Below are 21,898 nucleotides of genomic sequence, written 5' to 3'. Positions count from 1 at the left end.
ATAAAGAGGAAAACACCCCGAACATCCTCAAAAATGGGCCTAATGGAGTCTAAACAGTGCTGTATACAATGAGGCAAATATACGATAATGTTATGTTTATGTTAAATCATTTAGATCAAGTTTTAATTACCTGGGTATACACCTTACTGACAATATAACATGGACTGTGAACACCCAGCTCACACTGAAGAAGTCAAGGCAAAGACTGTACTTCCTAGCCTGGATGCCAGACGAACTTAGCCCCGCCCACAACATTTGAGGTCGGGAAGTTCGGTCCGTTGGGGAGAAATTATGCCCGGTTCGAAATCATCCGGACCAATCAGATTGTCAGGGCGGGCTTTATACGATGATGGACAGATGATCAACGGTAACGTAATCAACCACGTCATCAAAGTGCCCTTGGGTTGAATTCATTTTCAACAAACATGCCTGCCCCTGGAGAGCTGAGATGTGTAGATGCTGCCATTGAGTCTGTTTTAGAAGACATCGACAGTGCATTCATTTTGAAAGAGGAACACAGAACGTGGAGGCGACGCCAAAGCACCGCGCTAATCCCTATCAGCCTGCGCTTGGCTGTTCACAACGGACACTGAAGCGACGCTGAACCGCCGGGCAGCGCTAATAATATCACCCGTTGATCCAGTAGATTAAAAGCATATACTTACTTGTTGCTCCAACATTAAGCAACAGTGTCCCAACATTTGTCTTTCTTGGTGTTGTCTTTAAACAACATGTTCCGAGGATCATACAACTCACTGCACTTCTCCACTTCAATTATTAATTTAATGTCATCCATGTTGAAGAACTTCTTCGCTGTTTGCTCCGTTAAATGTCGGGTGTCAAGGGTATATTACGTATTCTCCACTCAAGCCTATGTGGAGAATAGTAGTCCCCCCCTCTCTCTCTTTTTATCTGTATCATTGCTTGTGTGGCTGTAGTGGATGGGCAGAGGGGGACATTTAATAATGTCATTGGTCAAATTAAAACTCCAGGACAACAGAAGGGGACTTCAAAGTATGGGATGCATATTTGATCATTTATATCATATAAAATATGTCATCAATATAGTTTAAGATCGTTTTTCAGTGTTTCCTGGTGCGATACACTCGAGTCAAGCGCAAAAAATAGACTCGACGCCGCAACGATCGCTGCAAGGCGCGAGGCAGCCTTGGCGCAGGGCGGCAATTCAGCCTCCGGTGTGACCCGCACAAAGTTTTAACATGGGAGTGGATGGGAGCCAGCTGTTATTTAAGGCTTGACGCTGCGCTGAAGGGTCGCCTCGGCATCGCTTCAGCGTCCGGTGTGAACCCGGCGTAAATAACTCACAATGCGTTGCTTAACATACGTCACATACTACGTTGCTCTGATTGGTTGTAGGTCTATCCAATTGAGCGAAGAGGAATTTTATTTCCTGGTCAGTTGAAACACGCCCCATAATCACAGCCCAATGGAGCGATCTCAGACTCACATTCTGACTAGAATTGTGAGTCTGACAACGTCAGTACTTCCTACTTCAGCTGAGGAAGTTTAAAGTATCAACACCCATCATCTGTGGACAGTGTCCTGACATTACCATGGACTTTTCAAAACACTGAGGTCAGGAAAACGTCTCTGCTGCTACAAGACCAGAACAGAGAGACTGAGGAGGAGCTTCTTTCTTCAAGCATTCTGTATCCTGAACACATACAATGACTATATAAACTGCAATTACATTTTTTTTCACACTTGCACATGGACTGTACACACAGTGTACTTTATACTCCCTCTTGCTGTTTATGAACAATATTTCTTGCTTTCTTTCTGAACACTTGCACAGAAAAAGATTAACACTAAACGAAATTTCACTACATGCTTTACGTTAGTATTTGTATGTATGTGACAAATAAACCTCCTTCCTTGTAACAATAAAAGGCAGTAATTGAACTTATACCAATGACCATTTGTTTGTTCATTTATTCATTCATTTAGTCATCAATTGATTCTTCAACAAATGAAAACAACACTGATCAACCATAAAATCAATCTTTATTAAAAAAATGAAACATGATATATAAAACTGTACAACAAAGAATAAAGAATAACAGATTAAGGAGACTCAGAATCAGAATCAATTGCCAAGTAGGTTTACACCTGCATGGAATTTTTTTTGGTAAAAAAGGTGACTACATTGAACATAAAACATAAAAACACAATAAGTACTACATGGTCAACCTGGAAGGGGGTGGTGTCATCCACAAACTTAAGGAGTTTGACGGTCTGGTGACTGGAGGTGCAGCTGTTTGTATACAGGGAGAAGAGAAGAGGTGAATGAATGGATTTGAATTCAGAGACATACTTAAGGCCAATGTATGCTTCTCCGTTTTGACGGACACGGACAGATAGGACCGCCTTCTCCAACGTGGAACGCCCTCTCCGGGCTTCTCGGAGAGCTTTTCGTGCAGCTCTCATTTTTCTTAAGGCCAATGTTTGCTACTCCGAGTCCGTTGCGGACTGACGGACGGACGGAGTGGACGGACCCTTTTTGATTTATAGTTCTACGAGCCTTTTTGTTGTGAAAACAATTCACCGCCAGAACAGTAGATGGCGTAACTGAAGTCGAGCCTAGAGAAGCCTACATCATGAGGTATATAGAAGAAGTCCACGCTGGTTTATTTACGTCCTCCCGGCTCCTCACACACAGTGAACGATGGCAGCTAACAGAAAAAGGATGTTGATGACGCGACAGTTTTTGCAGAATAAAGTGACACCCAGCGGGTCGTAATGCTTATGTTATCGTGTCTTAACGCAGCGGTTCCCCGGTCTTGTTTCCAAACTGCGTTGCTAATTCAACAGCTGCAACAGCTTGAAGCTACACGGAGGCAGCTAGCATCCCCCCAGCTTCCACACACAGTCAGCAGGGAAAAAAAAGGCTAGTAGAACTATAAATCAAGAAGGGTCCGTCCGCTCCGTCCGTCTGTCAGTCCGCAACGGACTCGGAGAAGCATACTGAGGCCTTTACCCAGGAGAGCTTCTCCTGTAGCAGATTCGGGATGATTGTGTTGAAGGCAGAGCTGAAGTCCACAAACAGGATCCTGGCGTAGGTTCCTGAGGAGTCCAGGTGCTTGATGATGAAGTGGAGGGCCATGTTGTCTCACATCAGCTGTTGTCCTCGTTGCCAACTGGTACATGTCTGTGCAAACAGCAATACTTAAAAACTCTTTCTCCAAACAGGCCTGTCACACACATTTTTTGTAAAGCTGGCCTTGCACATGACAAATAATAAGAAAAATGCATTGCAGTTACCTGTAGTCTGAAGCATCAAGACCTTCACTTGCTTTCACTAGTTCAATGAAGGCCTTCCTCAGCTGGCCCATTCTCAGCACCTCTTGGTTGACAAGCAGTCTGTGGCGAATGATCCTCTCACAGAATATCTTATAGCTGACATCAAACATGGGCTCATTCCTAAAATACATATGAATGAGAAGTAAAGAAATTAAAAAGTGTTGTGATTGTGTGCACATACAACGCAGATTGAATGTTTACTTATATATTGTTAAGTTATTAGCTCCTTGAAATACAATACAATAAATAACTTCGTCAAAAACCTGGTGTAGTGATTGTAACAGCCTTTGTGGTATTGCACCTCCAGAGCCGCACAGTCTTTGTCTTTTATATGTATCAGAATACTTTGGTCTTCCTTCAACTCAGCAGCTTTCTGCAATTGGCCTGAACAAAACAAAAAGGATAGCTCAATGAATTTGTTGACATATCTCTCACACATAATTTTACCTTTCAGTCACTCTACCACAGTGTATGTGTGTGTTTGTTTACCTGCTGTTAATGTTTGAGCCTTCGAGGGAGGATCCCCTTGTCGTTTGCCTGCTTGGTTGATTAACTTTTCCTTCTTTTTGCAAATAATGCACAGGGCAGGAAGGACGGGGCCAGAGCCTGCGAGTGGCAGCCCTGAACTGGATCGCAGTTTCTTTGTTGGAGTAGTGCTGCTAGAAGTCGATGGAATGACCTCATGGTCTACCGAAGCTTCCTGTCTCTCACTTGCGAGACGTCTTTCCACCTTTGCGATGGCGCTTTTGTCTGTAAATCTAAGGTAGCACGTGAGGTGGAAGCCAGCATCCTCGGGAATATTGTAAAACTCCACATCAACACAGTGTTTGAAGTTCTCAGCCACGTCCTGACACTGCCCCTTCAATCCGAGCCACTTTTGTAGGCTTGTCCTGTACGTTTTCCATCGAGTAGTGGTGAAATAAGTTACCTCCTTGTGCTTGACTGAAGTTATATGCATATAACAATGTTTGCTTTTCGATTTATTCCCCTAATTTCTTCGTCGTCCGTACTGCTCCATGAAGTCATGGTGGCCGCCATCTTGCCAGTCACCTTGCGGCCTACTTCGCCCTTCATAAAATTAGCTTTAGCGAGCCAGCGGGAAGAAAACAGACACCGAGTTCAGAGCCAACAGTGACCCCTGCTGGACTGGAGGACGATGAGGAAACTAAAGGATTCCAGAAAAAAAGTGGTTTTTTGTAATCCAAACAAAATCTGTCTCTTGTACTTTTTGCACTTTTATCACTTTAATCACTACCTTTACACTTTAGAGAACCTTATGCTGCTGTACTAAAAAAATCTGTATGTTTACTTATTAGGAAATGTCTTGTGTTATGTGTTATCTGTTGTGCCTGTGCACTTAATGTTTCACTGTGGGAGAGTGGGAACGTCGTATCAATTCCTTGTATGTCTTGAACATGTTAAGAAATTGACAATAAAGCTACTTTATCTCTTTATCTTTTATCTTTACACTAGGGTCTGAAGTAAGTCTGATGCATGTACATTGCCAAAGTTACTGGAGAGGAAAAAAAAGAGGATAAGATTTCCAGTTCTATTTTATAATCCTAAATTACATTACATGTCAGTGGACGCCATTATCAAGAGGAACTTACATTTCGTGGATTCAACATCTATGGAGGGGCCAACTAATGTGGTCACGTCCGCATCTCTGTAACGGCGGAGCAGGAAACAAATCGCTATTCTGCCGTAGCCCGCAACCCGTGGTTTCAGGCGGCTCTTCAGCTCCTCTTCAGTGGCTCCCTGTACAGTGTTGAGCATGTCACACTTATTTTCGCGAATGGACCACACACACACTCAGGCCTTGGGGCTCTGCCACCACTCACTCACTCGCTCAGAGACACACACGAGATCAGCGCTCGTTCAGGTGAAGCAGCCCGTCAGGGACAAACGAGAGAAGGCGTTCAAAAACCAAGTTGAAAAGAAAGTCGGATGAAGCCTGATTGGCTCCTCGGTTCACAGTCAATTGAGAAGGACATGAGAGACCAGTGTGTATTTTGTTTATGAAAACTCTATGAGACCAAACAAATTAGGAAGACACTTATTTAACATTACACCCAAGTCACATGCATGTGTCCTTTTTGGTTGAGCTTTAACATCTTTGTAACGAATATAATTGAATTTATTTTTCTCTATTATTGAAAAAGTACAGTGATGGAGGAATGTATTGATAAATGTCACCAAAAGTACTCCAATAAAGTTGAATTTAAGCAAAGTTAAGGCACTATTAAAAAAACAACAAATGTGACAAAAAGTAAGTTGAAAAGGGATTTTTATTTGCACATCGGGAATCCTGATAGTAATGTGGAATTAATGTTCACGTGTATTGTGATGGAAATCTGGAGATACAAGAGGCTTGAAACATCAAAGTTATCTATGTGTATTTAATAAGGGGATTTCTGCAGAAAGGATCAACACAGGGAAACCACAAGGATCTCAGAGTGAAGATGGAGAACAGTCTAGTGCACAGATCTTAAATAGCAGGACTAAGGGATGTCTCTCTGATCCATTCCAGACAGGTTCCATAGGTGGGGGAAGGAGGGGAAACTAAACATAACAGCTGATTCACATGAGATTCCTAAGGTGATAAGACATACACTCCTTCCGTTGATTTGTTATTAAAGGCCAATGTATGCTTCTCCGTTTTGACGAACACGGACAGATAGGACCGCCTTCTCCAACGTGGAACGCCCTCTCCGTGGCTCCTCGGAGAGCTTTTCATGCAGCTCTCCTTTTTCTAACTACACGTCGAAATGGCGGAGAGCCCACGGATAGCCCTTGGCTGTGATTGGTCCGCTAACGCCAGCATTTCAGAATGGAAACTTCCTGTTCCATTCCCTACATCACAATAAACCAAAATCACAACTACGACTCTATGATTAATGTGACAAGTGTGTTAAGCCAGCGGCGTTGTCCTGCTAACGGTGGCTGGTTAGAGCACTTACGGCATGTGTGTACAGTCACATACTGTTATAACGAGCTTTCATAACGTGGCTAGCGGAAAACCACCATGCTAACTGCGGTGGGAACAGCGCAAAAACCCGCTGACTTTAATCCCACGGCTCATGACACTGTTTCTCAAACAGAAAGCAAACACTTTAGATCGATACTAACTAACGGTAGTAGTTAGTATCGGGTGTCCCTGCTGACTGTGTGTGGAAGCTGGGGGGATGCTAGCTGCCTCCGTGTAGCTTCAAGCTGTTGCAGCTGTTGAATTAGCAACGCAGGTGGAAACAAGACCGGGGAACCGCTGCGTTAAGACACGATAACACAAGCATTATGACCCGCTGGGTGTCACTTTATTCAGCAAAAACTGTCGCGTCATCAACAGCCTTTTTCTGTTAGTTGTCATCGTTCACTGTGTGAGGAGCCGGGAGGACGTAAATAAACCAGCGTGGACTTCTTCTATATACCTCATGAGGTAGGCTTCTCTAAGCTCGACTTCAGTTGCGCCATCTACTGTTCTGGCGGTGAATTGTTTTCACAACAAAAAGGCTCGTAGAACTATAAATTTAAAAGGGTCCGTCCGCCCGTCAGTCAGTCCGCAACGGACTCGGAGTAGCATACATTGGCTTAAGTTGCAAAAGGTCTCACTGAATTCACGTCAAACAGTTACGACCATAAAATAACTCAAGTCATAAAACATTTGGTGTATGTAAATATAAGTCATAAAAGTCTCTTGACAAGACTGAAAACACTTACACATGTTAAAATTGGCCCATTTTTGTGATAATTTTTTTTGGGCTTGGGAGCAGGTGGGGCATCACAGAAAAAGTCTGAGAACCACTGAGTTAAAGGGTGTCTCTGTTGAATGACTCATCATGTGATTAGTTAAATGGCCACTTTGGCTAAATGCTTTATCACACTGAGTGCAACTAAATGGTTTCTCTCCTGTATGAATTGTCATATGTACAGTAAGACTGCTCTTATGACTAAATCTTTTATTACACTGAGAGCAACTAAATGGTTTCTCGCCTGTATGAATTCTACTATGTCTAGTAAGAGTGCCCTTACGACTAAAACTTCTATCACACTGGGTGCAACTAAATGGTTTCTCTCCTGTATGAGTTCTACTATGTTCAGTAAGAGCGCTCTTGTGTCTAAATCTTTTAGCACACTCAGAGCAGCTAAAGGGTTTCTTATCAGTTTTACCTTTCCTATCACTCAAAGGCTGTTTGTTATTTCTTATATTTAAGCCAGGCCCAGGTTCCCTGGTTGGAATCCAATCCTCCTCACTGTCTTCAGTTTCAGAAGATTCTTCCGTCTCAGAAGAGTCTTCAGTCTTGTCCTCAGGAACTGGTTGTAAATTTCCATCAGGGCCTGAGTTCCTGGCTGGTTCTGGGCCTCCACAGTCTGCTCTGTTCTCCTCAGTCTGACTCTGATGAAGCTGTGTCAACTGAGGTTTCTCTTCGTCTTCTTCATTCTTCACAGTGACAGAAGTAAATGTGAACTTATCAGCCTTCTCCGGGTGTTGAAGCGGCTCTCTCGTCCGATTGGTCCACGATTCCTCCAGTTCCTCTTTAATGTGGGGGGGCTCTGGGTCCTCCTGGTCCACAGGGGAGCTCCACTGCTGCTGCTCAGAGGGAACCTCTTCTTTACTCACCACCAGCTGCAGGATGTCTGCAGGGAGAGTAGAGAGGTATGGTGTTTTTTGGTCTCAAACAGTGTCACAATACCATAAATTTATCAATTTCTGAAATAAGAGAGTGGCTCTATCTGAGCCAGTGGCACCAGACTTCTGTAGTTTGATAGAAGATTTTTAGCTACAGGAGTGTGCAGGTCAATCCTGGGTTTGAATGCCAATATTACAATTTAGGTTCATTATTTCATGCTGATAATTCTTATTTTGTATTCTTTGAACTGAAATAAGGTTTTTTAAAATTGGACATGATGTTTATATTTGGGTCTTCTACACTTTGTCTTAATGCTTTTAAAGATTTAGTTAAAAATTCAGATCAACTTCTCGAAACTGTTAATGTCGAGCTGCTTTTAGAGCCACAACTCGCAAAAGTTTCTACCGAGGAAAAGCAAGCTCCACTAGCTGTGCTAGCACATATTAGCTTAGCTCCACTAGCAGTGCTAACAAGAGTAGCTTACCTCAACTAGCTTAGGTAGCACAAAGCAGTTTAGCTCAACTGGCTGTGCTAGCACAGAGCGGCTTAGGTCCACTAGCTCAGCTAACGATAGTAGCTTAGCTCAACTAGCTTAGCTAGCACAAAGCAGTTTAGCTCCACTAGCTCAGCTTAGCTCCACTACCTCAGCTAGCTTTCCGGCTCCAGTGAGCAGGGAATTACCTGTTCTGTGTAGCCGGACCTCGGGCTTCATCACCGCATCGAGCAGCCTCCTCTGGCGGCAGATCTCGAGCTCTGACTGCTCCACTCTGTCTTCGTACTCGGCCACGGTTTCCGCAAGCACCGCGAGGATCTCCTCAGCCGCCGCCGTTAGCCGCTCGGTTAGCATCGCTCTCAGCGCCGGGACTTGGGCCTTTTCTCCTCCTTTCTCCACCTGCAGCAGAAAGTCTTCAGCTGCAGCGCTGATCCGCTCATGTACCGACGCCCGCAGCAGCTGCACAGAAGACATGTTCCTTAGTGATGTGTTCTCCCGTGTCGAGGCTTCGAAGTGTGTGTCGACTGTCGAATAATCCAGGAGGATTTTTGAGATCGCGTATCAAGACTTGTGTTGATGACGTTCGAAACCTCGCGACCCGTCCGAACCACGTGACTGATTCAGGAAATGGTTCGCGGGTTTGGTGTGCTTTTCAAAATAAAAGGGCCGCGAAAAGCAATGAATTCGCCCTCATATGTACTTGTCTTGGGACTTTATTGTGCGTTTGCTTGCAATATTGTCTCGTCTCGAAAGAATTCGGGGGGAATAAATAATTTATTTCCAAACTTGTGGTATCTTTTCTTTCTAGCCCAGCTTCATCTGTGCCCTGTGAGAGGATCTTTTATAAATCAGGCGAAATTATTTCTAAAAAAAGAAACCGCCTGAAACACAGCACTGTTGAAAAGCTGTTTTAAATAAAAATAAATAAACTGTTATCCCTATTGTCCGTGTTTTTTCCCCACACACATAAGCACAGTCACAAACCAAGGAACACAAACACATTCACATCACAACCCTCTCACCAATTTGTTTCCACTTTCCCTTTTGACCCCACCATTGTCTCATAAAGACCGACACCATATTAATAAGTTCATAATTTTTTTGTTGGCATCACAAACATCATTCATTCATTTATTCTGTTAAGTTATCTTGACTCGCGCAGTGTAACTTGGCGTAAAAAATATGAGCGTAGCGACTGTTTAAGTACTTTATTCTCATGTGCACCGGCTTTATTCATCCGTCTCATGCACAGGTAACAAGGGAACTGAAAACATACGTCATACACACAGAAACCGTACCACCTCCAATACAATGGGAAATACTGCTACCGTAAAACAATGAGAAGAGCGATCTCTATAATAATACTTTAATTAATTCAATTCAAAGCTTCACACACCAAAGCCATGTGTTCATTATAATAACATTTATATTTAATATCCCCTTGATGGCGAAGTCGAGCAGATGAAGCACGATGAAGCTTCGGCCCATGAGCGAAATCAATTGGATGGAAAGCTTCAAAGACTCATGAAAGCTTTCTGCGCACATCGAGGCTCGGAGCGAGCAAAGAGAGCCAGCGGGAAGAAAACACAGACACAGAGTTCAGAGCCAACAGTGATCCCAGCTTGACTGGAAGACGATGAGGAAACTAAAGTACTCCAGAAAAAATGTGCCTTTTTGTTATCCAATCAAAATCTGTTTCTTTTTACACTAGGGTCTGAAGTAAGTCTTATGCACGTACATTGCCAAAGTTACTGGAGAGAGAAAAAGCGAGGATAAGAAGATAAGTTCTATTTTAAAATCCTAAATTACATTACATGTCAGTGGACGCTTTTATCAAGAGCAACTTAGATTTATTGGATTCAACATCTATGGAGGGGCCATGCAGGATAATCCATCTACCGACCTTCTGGTTGGAGGACGACCGCTCCGGCACTAAGCCACAGCCGCCCCAAATTATTAATTTGTTTCCATAACTGACATCAAAGCTATACACTGACAGAAGAATCATGTTTTTGTATTGTGTAAAATTCTTTTTTTGGGGCTTTTACAGTCACTCCACAGACTTTTCACTCAGTCCATTCTAAGAAATATGTTACTGAAATGTTGCGTTTTGTACTTCCTCTACTTATGACGTCATCATGAAATCGCACTCCTTTCTCAGCCCCAGCCAGCCGGTACCAGTCCAGCCTCCAAACCATAGACTGTATATAGGCATCACACTCACCGAACCGAACGAGACACCAAGCAGACATGTTGCTTTGTTATCAGCTTGTTAGCTACCACAGGCTAACCACGACAAACAGCACTGAAGAAACACTGCAGCGAAGAAGATAATGTGTCCGTGCACCTTCCTCCAAAGAAAGTTACTATTTGAGACAAGTGAATACGTTTTTATTTCTCCTGACGCTCAACCTACAGCAACTTCTCAAGGATACAGCTGTTCCAAACCACTCACCGCATGCTCTACATGCAGCAGTAGAGAGCAACATAGACGTTAATCTGTCTAAAACCATAGTTTACAAACCTACTGGCTAGTTATTTACAAGCTACAGGCTTGATAATTGTATCAAACCAGTAATTTAATCAATAAGGGACTCAGTTAAGGACAGATTGCACTGAAATAGGCTTTTTACATATTTGAAACTTCTTGTGGATTAAATCTCCATTCCAAGGTACAAAAAAAGGCTAACGAAAGTGGTCAAGGCAGGAGGTGAAGGCGGTTGAAACCACTCCGATGACCAATTCGAATGGGGAAGACACCAGTGATAACAAGATTGCGAGAGGTGCATCGCTGCTTCCCCTCAGGCCCTAGCTGAGCAGGACTGGGGAGAGGTATTATTATATGTTCACAACATAATTACCTCAGACCAGAGGCTGTAGATGTGGATCAGGCTTAGAAAGGTAATCTCAATCAAGTGACATTCACTGTTCCATCGAGTTCCAGTTATCACTTGGGATACATCTCCTGATCTAACCAAAATAATAGGCCATACCAACAATAAACATAAATGGCTCCTAAATCAACTTTCAAAAGATTAACAAAAGTTAAGGTCCAAGATTTTTTATAATTCCACAAATTTAAATGTTTTTCTTTGTGAAGTAAGTTTAACCGTGATTTTGAAATTCATCCACCAACACAAAAAATAAATTTTGGATTTCAAGGTGAGATCAGCCGAGTATAGATTTAAAAATCCTTTTAAAAGTTAATTTTATTTAGTTTGAAGGGTGAACTATACCTTTTTTTGTTTTCTGTTTATTTGTTTTTATTGCTTAATTATTAAATTAGTTTTTTATGTGTGCATTGGCCTTCTGGGGTTTCATACTTTTAGACTGCTGAGTTTGTTCCTTAAAAAGCTTCTATGCTAGAATACTACTGTATCTGATGTATGTGATTAAATAGATTGCTTGTTTATACTGTTTGTCTTACCTTGAATTGTATGATCATATATATTGTTTCACTCAAGTGTTTGAGAGTTTTACACCTCTTCTCTGAGACACATCTCTATCAACTACACCTTGGATTGAAAAAGGAAAAAAGATTCAGTTTAGTTTCCCTTAAATATTGCATTTTGTTGTTTGGCTTTTTCAAGCAAGTTGTACTAGCGTGATTCTCAGCGTTTAGGATTTGTACCCTCATGTTTGAATGCATTTATTGTAAGTTGCTTTGAATAAGAGCACCTGCTAAAAGAAATGTATAGTAATGTAATATTAGGGATCTGCCCTTTTAAAAGAAATACAGACATTTAAAGGCTTAATTCTTTGGTGAAATAAATAATAAATGGCATCTTCTCTCTCGTTCTGATGTGTATCAGTGGGGCCTTGTGAAAAAAGGTTCTTCAAACGATAGCTCTACACTGAATGACTTTTAAGTGCGGATTTAGCGCCACAATCTTTCAAAAATGTTGACCAATTAAAAAAATTCACCCAATTTTTATGTTTTTTTACATTTATTCATTGAATGAACTTGACAAATTGATATCCTCTCGATATTAATTTTGATGGGTGTACAGTGTGAACAGGAATGAGATGAGTACACAGCTTGGAGTTCTGTTTGTGAGGAAGTCCAGGATCCATTCTGATGTAGGTGATATTTTCTGCCAGAGGTGTGTAAACTGAGTGGAGGGGAGTGAAGATGGTATCATCTGTGGATCTGTTGCTTCTGAAGGCAAACTGATGAGGGTCTTGGCGGGTTGGGAGGTTGCTGCTCTTTCTTATGAGAACCAGATTTCGAACATGCATTCATAATACATAAAAGATATTGTTTTATTTTAACGAAACAAAATTTCATTTCTAGCGTTTCAGAGAACTCAAGTTCACCTTACACAGCAGTTATAAAAACATAACAAAAAAATGTATCAAGAACATTAATAAAATTAAAAATTAATAAAGCATGTAGTTTGCAAAATGGAAGACAATTGAATGGAATATGCCTGTTTAAAATGATGAGTTTTTAGATGAGATTTTAAAAAGGAGAGAGAGTCAATGTTTCAAATGGCTGGTGGTAGGGAGTTCCGGGGGGGGAGCAGAGCGGCTAAAGGCTCGAGAGCCCATGGCTGTCAAACGGGCAGGTGGTACAGTGAGGTGGATAGAAGAAGATCAGAGAAGTAACTTCTGACCGTTTATCTGGCTCAGGTAAGTCATGTAGACAGGTCCTGGCAGATACATATGGCTTCCTTGCAGTTTAGGAACGGATAAAGAGAACACAAATAATCCCAAAAAATTTAACGGGTAAACAGTACAAGGCATTTTGGATTACGATCTAATTCGGAAATGAACTTTGGTTCCAAACCTTATGCAGGACATTGTTAAAACAACGTACGTAGCGGGAAAACTTGTTTCAACTATGTTCAGTCATAGATGAAGTATCCTCATATGTACAGTTAATGAGCCCCTTAGGCTAAATGTCATACCACACTGGGTGCAACTAAATGGTTTCTCTCCTGTATGAGTTCTACTATGTCAGTGGTTCTCAAACTTTTTCTGTCATGCCCCACTTATGAGCGAGAATATTTGTAATGCCCCACCCGCTCCCTGCCCTAACAAAATTATTAAAAAATAGGCCAAGATTAACTTGTGTATTTTAAATAACATACACATTAACTTCACATCACTTTCAGGAATTTCTGCTAACCAATTACAACTTTTTTTTGTGACATTTGTCACTACTTTGCCACATCAATCTGTGTGCTTCTTACAAAAAATAATGCAATACCTTTGTCACGTTTAACTTGTGTACTTAAATAGCATGTACATGAACAATAACTTCACATCACTTTCAGGAATTTCTGATAAGCAATTAAAACTTTTTGTGACATTCTTCACTACATTCCTCCATCAGTCCGTGCTATTTCTAATATGGAGAAAAAATGTATTAAATTACAATCACTTTGTTTCCAAGATGATAAAGTTCAACCAAAAATAACACATGCAGAAACAACTCACTATGTAAGAACTCAAGTCTTGTCAACTGTATCAGTGGCTGCAATGAGTTTTACACTGCACAACTTGTCAAAACGGGGTTTTAAGCTTGATAATGCCACTCTTAAATCATTTTCAATATTGAGCCGAGATCTGTACTTTGATTTAAGTGAGGCCACAGCAGAAAAGCCCATCTCACAGAGATAGGATGTGGCAAAGGGAAGCAGAATCCTCCTAACCCTCTGCCCTATGAGTGGATGCTCCTTCATTCCTCCACGCCAATCCAGAATTCACTCAGTGTCTTTGCTGTAAACCTCAGCCTCAGGCTGGAGTCAGATGTCATCTCAATGAACTGGTCCTCTTCAGTTCACACCGGACGCGGAAGCGCCTCGCTGCGCGAGCGCCATTTCTGTTACTCAATTGTGCCGTTCACATCGGCTGCGCCTCGCGCCCTGCACCGATGGTTTCGGCGTCAAGTCTTCCGGCGTGAACAGCCAGGCGGCTGTGCGCTAGAGAACTGCGCTGAGTGCCGCGCAGAGCGGGGTGGGGCGCTGGACCGGGAGGGGGAAATGTGATGCCGGGTTCCAACCATACACAGAAGCGCGGTGCTCCGCGCTGAGAGCCGCGCTGAGGGCCGCGCTGAGCGCCGCGCGCTTCCGTGTATGGTTGGAACCCGGCATCACATTTCCCTCTCCCGGTCCCGCGCCCCACCTGATATGCCTTCACGCCCCACCGGTGGGGCGGGCCCCACAGTTTGAGAATCACTGTACTATGTGCAGTAAGAGCGCCCTTTTGACCGAATCGTTTACCACACTGATTGCAATTAAATGGTTTCTCTCCCGTATGAGTTCTACTATGTGCAGTAAGAGCGCCCTTTTGACTGAATCTTTTACCACACTCAGAACAACTAAAGGATTTCTTATCAGTTTTACATCTCATATCACTTAGAGGTTGTTTGTTATTTCTTATATTTAAAAGAGGGCCAGGTTCACTGATCGGAATCCAATCATCCTCACTGACTTCAGTCTTAGAGGAGTCTTCATTGTGGTCCTCAGGACCTGGTTGTAAATGTCCATCAGGACCTAAGTTCCTGGCTGGTTCTGGGCCTCCACAGTCTGCACTGTCCTCCTCAGTCTGAGGAAGCTGTGTCAAAAGAAGTCTCTCTTCATCTTCTTCACTCTTCACAGCGACAGGAGTCAATGAGAACTTCATATCAGCCTCCTCCAGGTGTTGAAGCGGCTCTCCCTTCTGATTGGTCCACGGTTCCTCCAGTTCCTCTTTAATGTGGGGGGACTCTGGGTCCTCCTGGTCCACAGGGGAGCTCCACTGCTGCTGCTCAGAGGGAACCTCTTCTTTAGTCACCACCAGTTGCAGGATGGCTGCAGGGAGTGTAGAGAAATATGGTGTTTTTTGGTCTCGAACAGTGTCACAATACCAACAATTTATTGATTCTTTTGTGAAACAAGAGAGTAGTGATGGCGAGATGAAGCTTCATGAAGCTTTCCATCCAATTGGTTCGCTCATGGGCCGAAGCCTCACGGTGCTTCATTTGCTCTACTGCGCCACCAAGTGGACATTAAATGTAATGTAATTATAATGAAAACCATGGCTTTCGTGTGTGAAGCTTTGAATTGAATAAACAAATTAATAATATTTGTGTTGCCAATACATGTACAAAATAACAGTTACACACCAAACCGGCGAACCACTTCCTGAATCAGTGACGTGCTCGGCCGGCTCACGAGGCTTCGAACATCATCACATACTTCATCAACACAAGCCTCGATACAAGCTTCATAAAAATCATCCTCGATTACTCAACACACGCTTTGAAGCCTCGACACGGGAGGACACATCACTACAAGAGAGTGGCTCTATCTGAGCCAGTGGCACCAGACTTCTGTAGTTTGATAGAATAATATGTAGTTTTTGAGGTTACAGTAGTGTTCAGGTTAATCCTTGGTTTGAATGCTATTATTACAATTTATGTTCATTATTTCATGCTGAAAAGTAGGAAATAATTCATGTCTGCTAAAAACTTTGACTTCTTTTAACTCAAGTCTTTTCTGTTTGTCACTGCCTTTTATTAAGTCACATCCGAGGCTTTGTATACAGTCATTGACTGACTTTCATTCTCCTATTTTATAACGGGCCATTTCTTATTTTGTATGTTCTAAACTGTAATAAGGTTCTAAATTGGACATGATGTTTATATTTGGGTCTTCTACACTTTGTCTTAATGCTTTTAAAGATTGAGTTAAAAATTCAGATCAAGTTCTTGAAGCAGTTAGTGACTCTGCTCACATTCAATAGATTTTATAGCAACAACTCACAAATGTTCTAACAAGAGCAGCTTAGCTCCACTAGCTCAGCTAGCTTTCCGGTGTTCCAGTTTCAACTTGCGGGCATGGCTTCTGGCGACATTCCAGATGTTGAGGCTGTTTTTCAGAGCCGGTGGCAGATTCGTCATTTTCACAAAGCGCCTGTGTGTGAAGTGCGGTGATCTACTGAAGGTCTTGCTGAAATAAAAATCCTACAAAAACCCTTCACGAGGTTATGTGTCCGTGTGAGCATCACGTTGAGACCGCAATATACATTTAAATGGTAAAAAAAAAAAAAATAGTACAAAAACCTTGAACGGGATTTGAAACAACAAGCTGAAGCACTATAAGCTTCTAGCCTGATGACGATCTCACTACGCCACCGAGTCGCTGGTTTTTGCATCGCGCTTTAGATAAATGTCTCGTTCTTTGCTTTGTCAGCTGTATATCACCAGATGTATAAGGTGACGCCCATGTCATCTGGTGATAGTCCGAACACAGATTAAACGCTTTAAACGTATACCAGGCTTTACAAATCTGACGCTCCTCTTCATAGGAGACACAGGGAGCATTGAAGAACACACACGCGTCACCAGCTCCACTCGAAGTACAACGCGCACACACCAAACAACAGGTCCATGTAAACATCCCTCACATCAACAAGGCGGAAGCTCGAGCGGTGTTTTCATGAGTTAAGTTGGTGAACGTGCTTCTGATGGACGTGTGGCGCTTCACGTGTCCTCCTGTCGCTGCTGGTTAAAGTCAGCGGACGGGATTTTAAAAGATGTTCTCGTTGTTGTCGATGATCAGGTTCTGTCATCGGAGAATGAAAACAACCCAACCGCTCATCACAGAACGGGTGTGTTGTTTTTTCGTAGTTTCTGTAATGCAAGTGTCGTTTATCTGTGTGAAATCACACCACTGTTGCTAACGTGTTCTGATCACACCCATGTTCTTTGTCCCAAAGATTCGGGGTTGTTAGACCTCAGTTTCGGCTGAGACTCTCCCAAGACCAAGATGCAACTCAGCAGGGCCTACGGAGCCTCCATGTGCGCCCTCTACAGTGAAAGGGATTTCTCATTTCCTGACCCTCACTGAGAAACTTGAGCAATGGCTTTATTTGCGGCTGTGACAAGATTATTTAATTTAAGGACAGATTATGAATAAAATATCTGCACATAGATTTTTTTGCAAGTTTGGAACTGCTTATGCATTTATCCATCCTGCCTTTTATTTACAGGATCAAGCGTGTTTTCCTGATTGAGGAGCAGGAGTTTGTCGTCAAGGTGCAGAAGGCACAGAGGCAGAAATCTAAGTAAGTTGTGTATTTGTAATGCCACAATAAAGAAAAAGACAAACAAGTCCATTGCCTGCTGTGATTTATAATGCATCTGACACCAGCAGCAACCTAAAGAGTTCAATCACATTACATAACATTTAATTTAGCTGACACTCATATCCAAAGCAACTTACAATCAGTACATTCAACCATGAGTGTACAAACCCAGATCAAGAATCAAGACAGTAAAATGTTCTTCAAGACAAGCAAAAACTACAAAGTGCCATATTTAAGTTCAATATAAGTGCTATTAAACAGAATCTTTTAATTTGATCAATCCCAGGTATAATGTTTTTAGTCTGCAGTGGTAGATGTTTAGATTTCTGCTGTCTTTATGTCATTGGGGAGCTCATTCCACCATTTAGGACCCTTGACAGCAAACAGTCGTTATTTGGTCGAGTGGTTAGCTCACATTGAGAGAGGAATAAGCTGATCGGCAGGTGAAGAGGGGAGTAAACAGGCTGGGGTGTGAAGTTTGACCATGTCCTGGATGTAAACATGCCAGGAGGGAGCTGGAATAGTGTAAGATGACCAGAGCCTGGACCAGAACCGGCGCTGCCTTCTGAGTGAGAAGGGGACCTATTCTCCTGATGTTGTGCAGCATGTATCTACAGGAACACGTTGTTGCAGTAATGTTTGCAGTAAGGGATAGTTGACTGTCAAGTGTCACACCCATGTTCCTAGCAGTCTGGGCGGGGGCTTACACGGAGCTGTCAAAGATAATAGTCAGGTCATTGGTGAGTGAGTCTTTCCCAGGAAGGAAAAGTAGAAACAACCAGGGCAGAAGAGGGGAATCAATACCAAACCCCCTGGGGTGACACTCCCCAGACCATGGCGCACATCCTCAGAGGTGCCCACTCGCTCTGACAAAGACCTGGATGAGACAACCACTGCCTTACAACGGTTACAGCATTGAAGAGATAAGTAATAACCTAATCAAAAAATAAAATAACAATGTTACGAATGTTATGAGAAAGAAACATTCTAAACAAAAGTGGCAGTAAGTGGACATGTTAAGGAGTCTTGCACATACTAAAAATAATATGATGAAAAAAAACATATTAGTTTTATAGTCACTTGAGAAATGGATGAATGATATATATATATATATATTTATAATGTTGGAGGTATTGTTAAATTTTTTGCACACTAAGTGCAACTTAAAGGTTCCTCTCCTGTATGACTCCTCATATGTCGATTTAGAAGGCTCTTGTATCTAAATGTTTTACCACACTGAGTGCAACTTAATGGTTTCTCTCCTGTATGAATTCTCATATGTTCAGTTATCTTGCTCTTATCGTTACATTTTCTACCACACACAGAGCAACTAAATGGCTTCTCTCCTGTATGACTTGTCATATGTCTCTTTAAACCAGCAATTGCTCTAAATGTATGACCACACAGAGTGCAACTAAAGGGTTTTTCATCTGAATGACTCCTTACATGAATATTTAGAATGCCCCTATTACGAAATGTTTTACCACACTGAGTGCAAGTAAATGGTTTCTCTCCTGTATGACTTCTCATATGTTGCGTTAGAAGGCCCTTTAGTCTAAATGTTTTACCACACTCAGAGCAACTAAATGGTCTCTCTCCCGTATGAATTCTCACATGACGCTTTAAATAACAATCATGGGAAAATCTTTTATCACACTGAGAGCAACTAAAGGGCTTCTCCTCTGTATGACTTCTCATGTGTGTAGTAAGGTAGGTCTCATGTCTAAAGCTTTTACCACACTCAGAACAACTAAAGGGGTTCTCTCGTGTATGAACCCTCATATGTTTCTTCAGATTGTAGTTTCGGTTAAATGTTTTACCACACTCAGAGCATCTAAATGATTTCTCATCAGTTTTACATCTCATATCGCTTAGTTTGTTATTTGTTGTATTTAAACCAGACAGAGGTTCCCTGGTCTCCATCCAATCATCATCATCACTGACTTCAGTCTCAGAAGAGTTTTCAGTCCCAGAGGAGTCTTCATTCTGGTCCTCAGGATCTGGTTGTAAATGTCCATCAGGACCTGAGTTCCTGGCTGGTTCTGGGCCTCCACTGTCTGCACTGTCCTCCTCAGTCTGAGGAAGCTGTGTAAAAAGAAGTTTCTCTTCGTCTTCACTCTTCACAGTGACAGGAGTCAATGAGAACTTCATATCAGCCTCCACCAGTTGTTGAAGCTGCTCTCCCTTCTGATTGGTCCACGGTTCCTCCTGTTCCTCTTTAATGTGGGGGGGCTCTGGGTCCTCCTGGTACACATGGGAGCTCCACTGCTGCTGCTCAGAGGGAACCTCTTCTTTAGTCACCACCAGTTGCAGGATGTCTGCAGGGAGAGTAGAGAGGTATGGTGATGTTTGGTCTCAAACAGTGTCTATATATCAATACTTTATCAATTTTTTTATTAAATAAGATAGTGTCTCTATCTGAGCCAGTGGCACCAGACTTCTGTAGTTTGATAGAATGATTTGTAGTTTGTGAGGCTACAGTAGTGTGCAGGTCAAACCTGGGTTTGAAATGCCAGAATTAAAAAGGTAATTTATGTTCATTATTTCATGCTGAATAAATTGTAGAATATCTGATAAGTGTTTTCTTGTTTGCTTTCATGCATGTAGGTGTTTTTTTTACACTGGATAAGTAGCTTTCATTTTAAGGTATGTTGTACTTACAATGTACTTACATGAACTTGTATGTGCACTGTTCTGTGCGCAGTTCATAGCAGAATATACAGAGAGAATCATCTTTCAGCATATGTAATGTTTATCTGTTGAATATGACAGTGAGTACAACTGCTAAATGAACAGAAGTTTCTGGAATGACAACAGTCAGTGGAAAAATCCATGAAAACTGGTTTTATTGAGTTTATTTTCTCACAGGAATAAATAGAAAACATTCCATATCCGCTACAAGTTTTTCCTTATGTAAAAAATTCTCTGTTTGTTGCTTCTTATTATTAAGTCACATCTTAGGCTTTATATTCATTGCCTGACTGACCTTAATTTTGCTATTTCATCTCATGCTGCTTTTTGTTCTATTCTCTGATTTGTAATAAGAATTTTTAGTTGGACCTGACTGTTCATATTTGTGTATTCTTGAAGCAGTTAGGGATGAGCTACTCTGCTCACATTTAATCGATTTTAGAGCCACAACTCACAAACGTTTATTGTTTCCGTCTCAGAATAGCAAGCTCCACTAGCTGAGCTAGCACACAGAAGCTTAGCTCCACTAGCTTAGCCCCACTAGCTATCCGGCTCCAGTGAGTAGGGACTGACTGACCTGCTCTGTGCAGCCGGACTTCGGGTTTCATCACGGCATCGAGCAGCCTCCTCTGGCGGCAGATCTCCAGCTCTGACTGCTCCGCTCTGTCTTCGTACTCTGCCACGGTTTCCGCAATCACCGCGAGGATCTCCTCAGCCGCTACCGTTAGCCGCTCGGTTAGCATCGCTCTCAGCGACGGGACTTGAGCCGTTTCTCCTCCTTTCTCCACCTGCAGCAGAAAGTCTTCAGCCGCAGCGCTGATCCGCTCATGTACCGACACCCGCAGCAGCTGCACGGCGGACATGTTCCTCCTTTCTGCGCCCATCGAGACACGGAGCGAGAAAAGCGAGCCAGCGGCAAGTAAATAAATACACCGCGTTCAGAGCCAACAGTGACCCCTGCTGGACGACGAGGAAACTAAAGTACTAACCACCCCACCAATGCCGCGGGGGCAGTTAAGGAATCTCTGCACAGTACAACTTGATCCCATCTTCCACCCACCACACAATAAAGTAGTCTCTGCAGTGAATATTGAAATCCATCGGGTAGTCTTCAGATTTTAACAGGGGGGGATGTATGAACCAAATCCCACTCTATTGCTCCATCTGTTCTTAAGATGTCTGTCTACATGTGCCGCCAGATCTCCCATTTCACCTTTATCAATAATTGTTTTAATTGATCCACATCCGCTTCTACCCACAGCAATGGAAGGACAGATCGCCAGCATACAGAGGGCCCTACTCTAATTCCACTTAATCCAAAACTCTCTATATATTTCCTTACAGAACAGAACAAATTACCCCTATTAATCATACTACTAACTTCTATAAATTCCAGGCATTCGGAGGGCAAATAGATTGATGGAAGAGCTGTTCCAAATCCTTTTAATTTAATCCAATGATTTAGTGCAAATTTTGCACGTCGCCGCCTCAATGGAGCCTACCCTGCTTCCAGCAGCAGTGCAGAGACCGGAATCGTCCGAAACGCTCTCACTCACCGTCTCAAAGCCTGAAAAAGTCTTTACATCTGACATGAAACTGTGGGTGACATCAGTTATTAAGAAAGAATTTTTAACTAGACCTAAATCAAGAGATAGAAAAAGTCGAAGAAAAGTTGATCCCTAGAAGCAAA

General features: G+C 42.4%; 2 protein-coding genes across 2 annotated transcripts; both read right to left on the bottom strand.

The window, feature by feature from the left end:
* Positions 1 to 5,591: 5,591 nt before the first annotated feature.
* Positions 5,592 to 9,035, bottom strand: LOC133949782 (zinc finger protein 502-like). Its single transcript, XM_062383766.1, has 2 exons — positions 8,631 to 9,035; positions 5,592 to 7,956 (listed from the first exon to the last, which is right to left on the bottom strand). The coding sequence occupies exons 1-2, from the start codon at positions 8,914 to 8,916 to the stop codon at positions 7,100 to 7,102; spliced, it is 1,143 nt and encodes a 380-aa protein (XP_062239750.1). The 5' UTR covers positions 8,917 to 9,035; the 3' UTR covers positions 5,592 to 7,099.
* Positions 9,036 to 17,447: 8,412 nt separating this feature from the next.
* Positions 17,448 to 21,116, bottom strand: LOC133949780 (zinc finger protein 391-like). The gene is made up of 2 exons (XM_062383765.1): positions 20,786 to 21,116; positions 17,448 to 19,835 (listed from the first exon to the last, which is right to left on the bottom strand). Exons 1-2 carry the CDS (start codon positions 21,090 to 21,092, stop codon positions 18,670 to 18,672), a joined length of 1,473 nt encoding a protein of 490 aa, XP_062239749.1. The 5' UTR covers positions 21,093 to 21,116; the 3' UTR covers positions 17,448 to 18,669.
* Positions 21,117 to 21,898: the final 782 nt, after the last annotated feature.

This window comes from Platichthys flesus, chromosome 24 (genome assembly GCF_949316205.1).
Source record: "Platichthys flesus chromosome 24, fPlaFle2.1, whole genome shotgun sequence".
NCBI classification, from domain to species: Eukaryota; Metazoa; Chordata; class Actinopteri; order Pleuronectiformes; family Pleuronectidae; genus Platichthys; species Platichthys flesus.
This window is presented reverse-complemented; position numbering and strand designations above follow the sequence as displayed.